Source organism: Podarcis tiliguerta (genome assembly GCF_965153285.1).
Source record: "Podarcis tiliguerta genome assembly, chromosome: 4".
Classification (NCBI taxonomy): Eukaryota; Metazoa; Chordata; class Lepidosauria; order Squamata; family Lacertidae; genus Podarcis; species Podarcis tiliguerta.
Genome location: NC_139537.1, coordinates 70,031,801 through 70,044,820, shown reverse-complemented (window position 1 = coordinate 70,044,820; position 13,020 = coordinate 70,031,801). Strand labels below are relative to the sequence as shown.

The window sequence follows — 13,020 nt, the reverse complement described above, 5'->3', positions numbered from 1 at the left end:
AATGCCTCCCATGTGCTTATAATATATTCTCCGGTTAAAAATTTACTGTGTTTACCTTCGGTTGCCATGACCCAGCTTGCCATCCTCTGCCTCTCCCCAGGAATAGACTTCTCCTTCAGAAGACAGCGCCAGACAGTGCTTTCCTCCAGAATTCACAGCAACTTTCTTTATAAACACGTGCTGAATGGACTCTAGTAATGTGGGTGTAGAAACAGACTCTGTCCCTCCAATTCCAAGCCTTCCACCTGCCCCGTATCCTGTGGCATATAACTAAAAAAAAGAAAGGATCTGTCAATCATATCAGTTTGTTGTATCATTCATTCTGTTTTTGCTATTTATGCTTTGAGTGCCGTTGTTTATGCAGCAAAATCAGCACAACCTATGCACAAGAAGAGGGGATCAAGAGGCTTAAGGTGGGGTTGAGGAAACCCTACTTGCATGAATACAGTTCTATGGAGACCTGCATTGTTAGTCACAAGGAAAGGGTGAGCTTTGTAGCTATTTGTTTGCAAAATTATCTGTGTTGTGCAGACGCTCTCAGCCTTCTTACGCTACATATTTTGGGCTGATTCTTAGGTACTCTGTGGAGCACACTCAGCTCTTCTGCATGGTCAAGTTTCAGACAGAAACCGTAAGGAATAGGTGAAGTATTTAGTTCTTCCCCACAACACTGGGGATTTCAAGAAAATAACTTTGCCATTCACCTGATTGCGTTTTTAAAAATATTAATTGATACAGCAAGGGAATTAAATCACAGAGAATGTGCAATCACACTGCACAGGCAACAAATAGAATTGGTTCTTATGTTCTATGAACCAGCTTTCTTCTTTTTGTAGTTCTCATGAATCCGCTTTTATGGTGCATTTGTTTATTTATATCCCACCTTTCTCCCAGCGCAGAACTCAAGGCAGCTCACGTGAATTAAAGCACGTACAACTAAAAACACACTAATCAACATAAATATTTTTAAACCAAATAAGTAAGTTACCCTGTTAAAACAGCACTGAATTTGAACACTTAAAACCATTTAAAAACGTAAAAAGAAGATCAAATGCATTACATCCACCCTCATAAGACCCTGCCACAACAACCAGTTAGTGGCTTGTGGCCTGTCTAAACAAAACGAAACAAACTATGACTATAGTTCTAGCAGATTAGAGTTTTCAATATACAATCTGCATATTCATGATACAACGAAAGCTCTAAACCAATTGTGCGGTGATTTGTGCCTCATGCTTAATTGCCAATATTGCTGCAGAGCTTGGAACCTAGAGGGGTTTCCTGTGATTGTCACTGGCTTTGCAGCTTTGATCTCACATAACACATTTTGCCCAAATAAGGCAACATCTTTCTTTACAAGTTTGCAAATCTTTCTTTTCATTCACTGAGCATGTTCCCTTTTCACAGACAATTTCAATGTCAACGGCTCAGCTTGACATTAACATCATCTTACCTTCCCATCAGCAGTCACTGCAAAAAGTGTCTGCTCTCCGCCAATCAACTGCACTGGCCGAAGCGTGGCAAGGGCTTCACAGGGAGTAGGAACTTTGACCTTAGCACCTTCTATGCCTCCAAGCTGTCCTCTGTGATTATGGCCCCAGCCATAAATAGTCCCGCTGCCTCCAGCAGAAAGTGTCCAATCATCCGGTCGCCTGTTGAGAAGAGAAGTCCTGTGAATGGCCTGAAATTCCATGTTCCCTCAAACCTTTCATATATTCAAAAGAAGAAATGCAGTACCAACACCTTAACACCCTACCCCACCTCACCTCCCCCCCCCCAAAAAAAACCTGTAACGTTTTCAGGTTACCTGTTCATCCACTGTACAAGCTGTTCATCTTGCTCTCGCTTAAAAACATCATGGCTCTCGTGCAGAACATCCATGTTTTCATTATCTGCCATTAGTTCTCGAATTTTCTTGGCCACCTGCAATATAAACCGCACAATTTAGCGACTGGTTAAAGAAAGTGCAATTTTCTTCATGGTTTGAATTTTCCTTGATGGTAACAGCAGCCAATCAGGCACTGGAATCTCCACTGAAAGAGTGAAGGAGCTGTTAACTAGGCCAAATATTGGAAGTTCTCAAACTATATATCCTGGTGGTCTTATTTGGCATACGTACTTAAATGTCTGCATGCTTGCACCATTGTCCATGATAATACATTTTTTTATGTGTGTATACACACACACTCTTAGGGACGCGGGTGGTGCTGTGGGTTAAACCACAGAGCCTAGGACTTGCCGATCAGAAGGTCGGCGGTTTGAATCCCCGCAATGGGGTGAGCTCCCATTGCTCGGTCCCTGCTCCTGCCAACCTAGCAGTTCGAAAGCATGTCAAAGTGCAAGTAGATAAATAAGTACTGCTCCAGCGGGAAGGTAAACAGCGTTTCCATGCGATGCTCTGGTTCACCAGAAGCGGCTTAGTCATGCTGGCCACATGACCCAGAAGCTGTCTGCGGACAAACACTGGCTCCCTCGGCCTATAGAGCGAGATGAGAGCGCAACCCCAGAGTCGGTCACGAGTGGACCTAATGGTCAGGGGTCCCTTTACCTTTACACACACACTCTTAAGCATGAAGTTGAACCAGTTCTCCAAGTACCTCATCAAGGAAGAGGCGAGGCAATGGTGTCCTCTTATCAAGGGCTACAGCAACTCTCGAAGCCATGCAGTATCTCCTAAACCAAGCCCATTTGTGTGTCTCTGCACAGCAGGGAAGGGTATCCAGTTCCAGGTCACAAGCAAGAGCTACAAGCACCTACAAACAAAAACAACATAGTTTGAAAGCACAAGGCTTCAGCCAGACCAGGCAGTAATATGATGGCTATTCAAATTAAATTATTTTCTGGCTGTTCTTCAAGTTAAATTTTTTTTAAAGTTCTCTTTAAAAGATATGGCTTTCTTCTTTTCTTGTAGGAACATCTCTCCCCCTTTATCCACGTAGCACAGTTAGGATTGTAATGACAAATTTCCCCTTAAGTAATGGTGAGGAGACCCCACTCTGGGCTTCTACGGTTTGTACCCCGTGTCATCCTACCTTAAAGAAAGGACTGTGGAGAAGTTGTTTGCCACCTCTGACAATGGGGTCTTCGTAATCAAACTGCCGCTGCAATGCTTCAGGAAGGCCTTTAACAAGAGCAGCTAAGGCACTGCCTGTGAAACTCTAGGATGGGGAGAGAAGCAGAATAAAGTAGTATTAGTTTCTAAGAGGCACTTGACAATGGTTGCACTTTCGTAATGAAGAAGTTGTAAACCTATACAGTGGTACCTCGGGTTAAGTACTTAATTCATTCTGGAGGTCCGTTCTTAACCTGAAACTGTTCTTAACCTGAAGCACCACTTTAGCTAATGGGGCCTCATGCTGCTGCCGCGCCGCTAGAGCATGATTTCTGTTCTCATCCTGAAGCAAAGTTCTTAACCTGAGGTACTATTTCTGGGTTAGCGGAGTCTGTAACCTGAAGCGTATGTAACCTGAAACATATGTAAACCGAGGTACCACTGTACTGCCAAACATCACTAGATTGGGGGTGGGGGTCGTGAATGAACTCATCTGTGTAACTATAAAAGATTTGCTGGTACTGCCTAACCAACTCTAATGCAGTTTTGTTTCCTGTTTAAAGTGTTTTTATACCACTCTAGAAAACAAAAGGCTCCCAGAGCAGCTTATAAATACCAGTAATATAATAAAACATATCAATAATAGTATTTCTCTCCCCCCCCCCCTCCGTTACGTGGCTGCTATCACAGAATTCATCATGATTTGTACAAGAGGAAGGAAATTCTCCTGACTGCTACTTGCTAAATGGTGTGAAAACCATCTGTCAAGTATCCAAAAGACAAGTGAAACATTACTCAAAGCATTGCTAGAGCTTTAAAAAGCCCCAGGTGGTGTGGCATTACATGTTTGATTAATGACAGGAAGGTTGCTGTGAGCTATTCGTGTCTTACAATTTACGCCAGCATTAGAGCAATCTCAAGAACTCACGATGCCACTGGAAATCTGAGCTTCTTACCACAGCTCGTGCTTCGCCATCGTTGTCTCCCAGTATTCGGTTGATGTTAATTGATTGGCCGAATTCAGTAGTTAGCAACTTCCGCAGTCTCTGTAAGGCCCACATTCGGTGCCCAGCAGCTAAAAATGTGTAAGATACATATATATATATAAGCAGATCAGCTTAGCAATCCATTAAACATACAAATCAGAAACTTTTCCAAAACTGCACCTACCCAGAGCACTCAGCTGAGCACATGCTGCCAGCGAGGCTGCCAAGCGAGGAACTATGCTCCTATTGGAAGCAAAATTCAAACGGAAATCCAGCAAACATGTTACCAAATCCATTGATGGGCAAGAAAGGATGCAGCGATCTGAAAGAAGGTCTTTGGGACCTACGGGCAGAAACAGGATTAATATTAGCCATTCCTCAGTCTAACACTTGGGCTTGTACTATTTATTTGAGACCTGGCCTTCTGATGTAAATAAATCTCCCTGAGGCACCTTACAACTTAAAAAATAGACAATTATCAGCTCAACCTGGAGTCCAGATTTTCTTTCTTAGCTTCCTAGCACAACTATCCCTGATCCCTGTGAAAAACAAAGGAACAAATATACTAGTGCAATTAAGCAATTAAAACATTCACCGGCCGCCGGCATGATGGGATAAACTGTGAAGCGCCAGCCCCATCCATTCACAGAACCGTCGCTGATGAATTTCCATTTTAATTCATCGCCTGGAATGCGCAGTTCACTAGACCAGTCAGACCATTCGCGACCTACAAGTTTGGATGAGACAATGAGTTAACAAACGGCTGCAGAGTTTGCTATATGTCACTCACTAAAGCGCCACACACAATGATGGTACCCACTGCCAATAAAATTCAATTTCACTGGGGACTACTAATAACTACTAGTATCTACTACTACTAAAACATAATGTGGCTGTTGAACAAAGTGCCACTGTGGCTCTATCAGTAAGAATTAATATGAACCCAGAATCTGTTATTACTGGTTCTGTCACCAGAGATGCAAAGGAAACAGCCTTACAAAGCCTGAAAGAGCATAAAGAATGAAACTAGAAACTAAAAGCTAATACAAATTGCCCAAAAATATTAATAAAAATAGTAAGGTAAAAGGTAAAATACCCCTGGAAGGTTAAATCCAGTCAAAGGTGACTATGGGGTGTGGCGCTCATCTCGTTTTCAGGCCGAGGGAGCCAGCATTTTCCCACAGACAGCTTTCTGGGTCATGTGGCCAGCATGACTAAACTGCTTCTGGCGCAAAAGAACACCGTGATGGAAACCAGAGCGCACACAAACGCTATTTACCTTCCCGCCGCAGTGGTCTATTTATCTACTTGCACTGATGTGCTTTTGAACTGCTAGGTTGGCAGAAGCTAGAACAGAGCAATAGGAGCTCACCACCGTCACGTGGATTTAAACTGCCAACCTTCTGATCAGCAAGCTCAAGAGGCTCAGTGATTTAGACCACAGCGCCACCCGCACATGCCAGAAGGATTGGGTGGAAATATTCAACTCCAGTGCTCACAATCTATCAAATTGATTGTGGATTAATGATTATTATCATGCTTCTGTAACACCATTTATATTGTTAGTTTCCCAGGCTACTGTTCCCAAAAAATCAACCTACCATCTAGTAGTGAGGAATGTGAGGCTCAAGTGATGAATGTGGCCAACAGCCAAATCCTATGGGATCTGCTGCATCTGGTCCACACAGCCACCCTATCCAATGGAATGCATGAGAGAGGTCAGCAAAGGCTGAAAGCCCAAATGCACTCTGTGCAGCTTTGGGATCTAGGACTAACAAAGACGTGCTCCCTACACCCAGTCTTTCCCTCTGGGTGCAGTGTGAACATTGGGTGTTGTTGCCTAAAGCCACAGAAGTAAAGCCCCTTGGGAAACAGCGGCCAACAATGTGTGCTTCCAGTCGCCCAACTTTTCCCCTGGGAGCTGCAAACTACGCAGAAGGCACAGAGACAAGCTCTTATGCCTTCCCATCTGCAGAGGAAGGATAGAGGTGTATCCCTGTTGGGCAGCTGGAGCACTAGCTGCCTGGAAGTCAGAAAAGCATCAATGAAGAAAGAGAAAGGGGTGTCAGAAAGAACAGAATGTGGGAGAGAAGAGGTGCGTCTGCTCATTTTTGGTTCTCAGCTTTGCCTACCATTAGCTGCAGTCCCCAATGTAGCTTTCCCATAGACTTGCCACCCTCCTTATATAAAGGTTTCTCACCCCTGTTAAGAGACCAATCTGTAATACCTTTTTTTGCTGATAAAACACAAATAACAATAAAGCGTTTGGCACAACGCTCAATCTGATATATTGTCTCATTACCTGATCGGACAGAAACTATCCGGTTGACTCCATCCATGACAGTGAGTGGGTCATGGCGTCGTTCTGTGGAACACTGACGGTCAAATTCTACTCGAAGCCCTTCAGCACCTAAAGGGTGAAAGCCACAGAAGTAAAGCCCCTTCTTTTCTTTTCTTTTTTTAAAAAAGAGCATCATCTTTCTGACAGGTTAATTTAAAACCCTGCAGGATAAGCATCTGAAGTACAAAGCATTCATAGGCTTGTGTGTACCTTTCACAACACCAAACCTGAACTTCAGCTGTTTAGCTGAGCGTACTAGCACTTGCAACAAAAATTATTATTTTACTAAAAAAATATGCTATGATTTCAATGGAAAATATGGACACAGCTACTTCTGAATGAATCTAAAATATCCACCAAACAGTTATGTCCTAATAGATATAAAAGCCATTGTGTTGCAAAAAATATTAGTGAAACGATGATGCAAGTATTGCCCTCTATCATTACATCTGTGTGCCCAGGGATAATCAAGCAATCTTTGCACAATCTTAAGGACAAACTGCACTGCTTTGGTTGTTGTTGTTGTTTATATACATTAGAGAAATTTAAGCCCCGTTAGCAGCTACAAACATGCATGATTTATAACCCTAACAAAACTTGATGAAACCACACACTTTTTCAGTAGCCCATATTCATTTGGTGTATAAATTTTAGTGAAGGCATAGAATCCATTTGCACCTTTGAGTGTACACCTTATGAGAATTTAGTACCTGGTATTTTAACAGTGCCACTGGTAGAAGTATCATCTGTATACGGATGACTACTTTCCACCACCACCGGTTGCGAAGACAGGCGACCGCTTTGTGAATCCGTTGCCACATCTTCCAGCTCCGTAACACACAGCTCCAGCAGCATATCAGCAACCTGAAAATACAAATCGCGCGAGATTTATTTTTTGCATACATAGATGCTCCTCATTCTTTTTGCAGGTCAATCAATGTTCCAACAAAAGCATGCTTAAAACAAACATTAAGGTAGCTATCAGAAATGGCATGTAAATTTTAAAAATTTGCAATGGTTGTTTCAAGCAAAATCTATAGTAGAAAACAAGGTGAAACAGTCCCTAGATGCAGGGGCATAGCGCTGTCTGCCAGTGCCTGGGGCAGGAGCGCACTAACCCAACCCTTGCTGCTGATGGCTAGGTGCTAGCCACCCCCCAAGCTTCTGGGTCCAGGGCCGCAGTCCCCCCCCCCCCCCACGCTACGCCAGTGCCTAAATGTCAAGGAGGCATTGGGTAGGAGGCAAGCTGATCCTTCAGTCCAGGAGTGAAGCTGCCTCTGAGAGGTAATTTGCTGGCAACAAGAAAAAGGTGCAGAATAAAGGAAATGCTAAATAAATAAATCACATTGAAGAGAGATGGGGGTAGCCAGCAAATCCACCTGGACATCATTACCCAGCAGCCATTACTGACTTTCAGGCCTTTATTTTGTTAAATTGGAAATACTAATTTATGCCGTTGCAATTTTGCTTGTTTACCTTATGGTAGAACTGTTTCATTGTTTATTGGCCCTGTTTATGGGATTTTGTATATTCTTTTTCAGTTTATTTGTATTACTGTGTTCCCTTGCTCTGGGACTGAAAACGTTCAGTGAAGAGTGGGCTACAAATAATGTAAACAAATAAATTTTAAATAAAACAGAGGAGACAAGGACCAGGTTTCCCCACCGACTTATTATGCATGTATGCACCTGCCCTACAAAATTTCAACCTTGCCAGCTCATTCAATAAATTAACTTCTTTCCAGTTCTAAAGTTTCATCTCAATTCAGTTACAGATTGCAAGGGCTGCTGAAGAATACTCTGTAAACATCTTTAGCCATCTCAGGTGTGCGCGTGTGTGTGTATACAAATGTTCACTGATATTCCTAGCTATCTGCAGCAGTCTTTGACTTCTCAGCTGTGTATTAACAACATTAGGAATGTCAGTATACTTAAGAAGCATTACAAGTACAGAGCAACTGATGAAGCAAAACCCAAGGTCACCTGAGGGTAAGCAGTGCCCATGCCGGACAGCACAGCTGAAAGGACATCCTTGCCCTTCTCTCCAGCGCGGCTGGACACAGCCAGCTTCAAGAGGTCCACCATGACTCGGGTGTCATCTGGCACCAGAAGACCAGTGAACTCATCCAAGTACTGGGGCTCCGGACCAGAGACTTTGCTTTGGCTTTCTGCATCCTTCAAAACAAAATGGAAGAAAAGGCAGATGAAGAGAATACACAGAAGCCTAAAGGAGGTGCCCAAAGACAGAAGCACACACTGGACAAGCCCATCAAGAAAGCAAATCTCTGGGCCTGGATTCTGTGGTCTCACAAGCTTATTTTCAGCCTACCTGCTAAATCCGTATTTTTAGCACTTCAAAAATGACAGACGTGGCAAAGGTTTTAGAGGGGACAAGTTCAGCGATCCAAAACACATAATACTGTTAGATTGTGGTGTATCGTATTATTGTCCCAACAATTCTAAGTTGCATTTACCTCTAGGGCAGGCATAGGCAAACTTGGCCCTCCAGATGTTCTGGGACTACAACTCCCATCATCCCTAGTTACCGGACCAGTGGTCAGGGATGATGGGAACTGTAGTCTCAAAACATCTGGAGGGCCGAGTTTGCCTATGCCTGCTCTAGGGTCTACGGAATGCCATTAACTAAAAATTGGTATTTTGCATAAATACAAAGTAGTGCATAAAAAGGAAGATTAATGTGATGATCATAGGAGCTACCCAAGAACCCAGCCTGCACATGGTGCATCCTGCGGCACATTCTGCATAAACTCTGTCAAGCACCACCCACGTTCAGTTACTTTCAGGGAAATGCAATATATCAGTGGGAAAAAACAGAAACGGTACCTCTTTGGTTTTGGTCATGGTCTCTGCTATGATACTGGCTGCTCCGGGATCATCGGTAACAGGAATAAAAGGACGAGATGAGGCTGCAGAAGCTGAAGGAGTTACAGCAGAAGGAGTCACAGCATCGTCTGTAGAAGCCACCTAGCCAAGCAGAGTTGCATGACAGTAAGAAAGCTTGTTGCATCAGATACAGCAGGACTTTGCAAAGCATTTGCATCCTGTTTAAGCAGTATAAAAAACAAGTCCATAACCACAACAGTACCGTACACAACTACCCTAAATTAACATTTTTCAGAAGTTCACCTTTGCCCAATTATTTTCATTGCTCCAAAGCATCGCTGCCATGGCAAGAGCTTAACCAACTAAAATGCAAGCCAAACAAGCTCAGCTGGGCTTGCCATCTTCTTCAGTAGCCTTTCTTCCACTAAAAATTCCCTTCTGGAGTCCTTCCATAAGATAAATGCTCAAGACGGCCTTTTTCAAATAATTATGTAATATGCGGAAATTTAAATTTGTATCCTTAGCATCTACTATGTGAGCTAACTCTTAGTGTCTTAAAAATCTTGCTAGTTTACTTTTCCGGGTGTAGTGCAATTCACTCCGCAAGTGACTACAGTGGTACCTTGGTTCTCGAACAGCTTGGCCCCCGAATTCGGCAAACCTGTAAGTGTTCCGGTTTGCGAACGTTTTTCGGAAGCGGAACATCCAACACAGCTTCCGCTTGAGTGCAGGAAGCTCCTGCAGCCAATCGGAAGCCGCGCCTTGGTTTTTGAAAGGTTTTGGGAGTCGAGCGGATTCCCAGAACGGATTAAGTTCAAGAACCAAGGTACCACTGTCTTTTTAAATCTCGCAAGCTGGATTGCAAACAATACAAAACCTTCTATGCTGAAATGTATAAATGCAAGCAAACAAATCTAGACGATCAATTGAAAGTTTTCTACTACCCATCTTTCTAATAATTCAGTTGAGGGGGTGGGGAGTTCGGGGGGGGGGGATTACCTCCACTTTTCTGTCTTGCCATGGGGTTGGGCTCAATCTCTCTTCTACATCTACCACTAGCATACTATCTTCCCCATTGGGTGCATTGCCCGTAGAAGAAAGGTCTGGAGGAGCAGGCGAGGAAGACAAACATTCCACTGGCGCAATCATACTTGCAGGCATTAGTGCTCCAACCACAGCATCCCTAAAATAAAAAAGGAAAGCATTCAGAATATTATTGTGTTACATTACACTTGCCTCACTGGGCAGAAAAGACATCAGATTCATTATTAGCCTTTTTAAAAATTACACTGTGATAAAGTCGCACAGAATCATGGCACCTGATCCAGCAGTGGCACAAATGAAGAACCCTCTTAGTTCAAGCATCCCTAACAGGAGTGCCCACAAAACAGAACATAGCCTACCATTCTTTTTAAAAATAAAAAATAAAATACATGATAAGCAGAAAAGACGAAGTCAAAAGAGACTGAGGACAAGTAAAACATTTCAAAACTTGTAACAAAGACACCCTAAATACTGTATTTTTTGCTCTATAAGACTCACTTTTTCCCTCCTAAAAAGTAAGGGGAAATGTGTGTACGTCTTATGGGGCGAATGCAGGCTGCGCAGCTATCACAGAAGCCAGAACAGCAAGAGGGATTGCTGCTTTCACTCTTGCTGTTCTGGCTTTTGAGATTCAGAATATTTTTTTTTCTTGTTTTCCTCCTCCAAAAAGTATGTGCGTCTTGTGGTCTGGTGCGTCTTATAGAGCGAAAAATGTGGTAAGTTAGCACTATCTTTACCAGGTCTGCTTTGGCTATGAAAAATTACACATACATGTGTTGCTTCCCCCCCTCCAACCCACTAAAAATTGACCTGTTATCAAGTTTATTTAACACCCAACAGAAAACTCATATTATATGAACTGTCCAATCTGCATGGATATCTGCATCACACACCCAAAAAAACAACTATACTCCAGATGAAAAAGTGACCGACAAACTTCTGAACCAAATGGTGTACTTATACGATTTGTGAAATGAGCACAGAATCTAACAGGCATCAGAAAACCTGATTTCCTTTCACAGCATCTAACAGGCATCAGAAAACCTGAGTGTAAGAGCCAGGCCCAAAGAAAATGTACTTAGCCATGTATCCTTACGCCCAAGCTTACCTGGCATACATGATCTGTAATGCTGTCAGTATATGAGACAATGCCTGCTGTTTGGCAAGGTTGCCATCTAGTGACAAAAGGATCTTGGCAAGTGAAGGCCGGTTAGGTTTAGCGCTGTTTGCACCATTGATTTTGTTACTAGCAGCAGAAGAATCGGCATCTGATGGGACACCTACAGGAAATAAAAAGATTTCCAGGTTTCCCATTAGGACCAATTTACACACAGACTTCTCAGCCACAGAAGAACAAGCAGGGAAACCCAAAGCTAGTTTGGGAGCAAATATAAACTAGGCAAGATATTCGGCTCCTTCTGTCATTGTTTATAGATTTCCATTCCATGTCTCCCTGCCCCCTCATACACATACAATCTCGTTCTCCCTTAATTTCTCTCACACACACACCTTTATCTTTTGCTATGTTCAGTATTTTTAAGATGACACTGTGGAGAAAACTTATATTTTACCGTTAGAATGACTCTTCAATTAATTCAGTCCTGTTTTGCATGTCAAATTTCAGTTCAAATTAGTACCAGAAGGCTGGGCGGGGGGAAAGACTACACAAAAAAATATTTACATCAAATGCATCCTTACATGTATGTGTGTGTGTGTGTGTGTGTGTGTACGCAAACCCACACCTACACACCCACCCACACTAAGCTGGCACTGCCACTCCTTTCTTTCTCTATGGCCCTGGTTAGCAACCCTCTTTTAGCAGAGGCCTTATTTGAAACTGAACAAGAGCTTGAGAGTCAGAAACCTTGCAGACACCCCCCCCCCTTCCTCTCCCCCCTCCAAAGAATTATTTGATTTAAATGAAAAAAAGTAGGGAGGAATTAAAACCAGATAACTAGGAGTGGATTGTGTGGAAGGCGGGTGAACACGGTTCACAGTTTGGCTCCTCAAAACTAATTCCTGGGCTCAGAATTCTTCAACCTCAAGTGTCTATCTTTTGTTCTTCAGTCCAGTAGATCCCACAAGGCTGAGGTCTGGCCACTAGCTTTCTCTCTATGGCGATACTATTTTGCTAAACACACACAACAGCAACAATGCCACCACACCGCTTTCCTCTCTTACGCTTATTTGTCATTTATTTATTTATATTACCCAAATAGGATGCTCCTAAAGGGTCTCTCGCTGTTTGAAAGAGAACGGGTTCGTGCACAGAGGGTGTAGCTACGTCCATGGTTGTCCAAGCCACGCTATGGGAAGACCCACAAGCAACACGGGTGATTTTCTGGCCTTCCAAACCTTGCACCAGAGTGGGCTTTCTGTTGACTGTAGTTGTCCCATTGCCTTGCTGTCCGTGATCATTATCTCCCCAAGCATAAACCTGCCAATAAATCAAATCATTCTGTGCATCTCTCTTTTTCAGTGAAAATTTCACATACAGCACACTCAAAGTAATATGGATAAATGATTGAGCCACGGAATATCTAACAGATGCAGAATCTTGCTCTGAACTCAGTTGTGTAGATGTAATCCTCGTTTTGTGTGCGGGTTACATTCTGGACCCCCACACGCATCAGAAGAGCAAACGAAAGCCCGTTCCACCCCATTTTGTGATGTCTTTATGATATTTTGGGGCTATTTTCAGGTTCTGCACTGTGCGCACATCCGCAGTCACACGTCATTCAGACCCACCAAAAA

The 13,020-nt window shown here is 43.1% G+C and overlaps 1 protein-coding gene across 11 annotated transcripts in view; it reads right to left on the bottom strand.

Moving 5' to 3' along the window:
• HERC2 (HECT and RLD domain containing E3 ubiquitin protein ligase 2) overlaps positions 1–13,020 on the bottom strand; it is a 96,221-nt gene that overhangs the window by 18,855 nt on the left and 64,346 nt on the right. For 9 of the 11 annotated variants that reach the window (XM_083437511.1, XM_083437515.1, XM_083437517.1 and 6 more), the window contains exons 65-79: positions 12,478–12,703; positions 11,375–11,546; positions 10,222–10,405; positions 9,223–9,363; positions 8,362–8,553; positions 7,090–7,243; positions 6,341–6,448; positions 4,634–4,765; positions 4,223–4,381; positions 4,009–4,127; positions 3,033–3,158; positions 2,598–2,753; positions 1,808–1,923; positions 1,454–1,652; positions 56–270 (exon numbers count right to left, since the gene is read on the bottom strand). In XM_083437511.1, the coding sequence (XP_083293637.1) occupies positions 56–270; positions 1,454–1,652; positions 1,808–1,923; positions 2,598–2,753; positions 3,033–3,158; positions 4,009–4,127; positions 4,223–4,381; positions 4,634–4,765; positions 6,341–6,448; positions 7,090–7,243; positions 8,362–8,553; positions 9,223–9,363; positions 10,222–10,405; positions 11,375–11,546; positions 12,478–12,703 (2,399 nt within the window). The remainder of the gene's footprint in view (positions 1–55; positions 271–1,453; positions 1,653–1,807; positions 1,924–2,597; positions 2,754–3,032; positions 3,159–4,008; positions 4,128–4,222; positions 4,382–4,633; positions 4,766–6,340; positions 6,449–7,089; positions 7,244–8,361; positions 8,554–9,222; positions 9,364–10,221; positions 10,406–11,374; positions 11,547–12,477; positions 12,704–13,020) is intronic. The other 2 variants (XM_083437512.1, XM_083437513.1) reach the window with 1 other exon arrangement.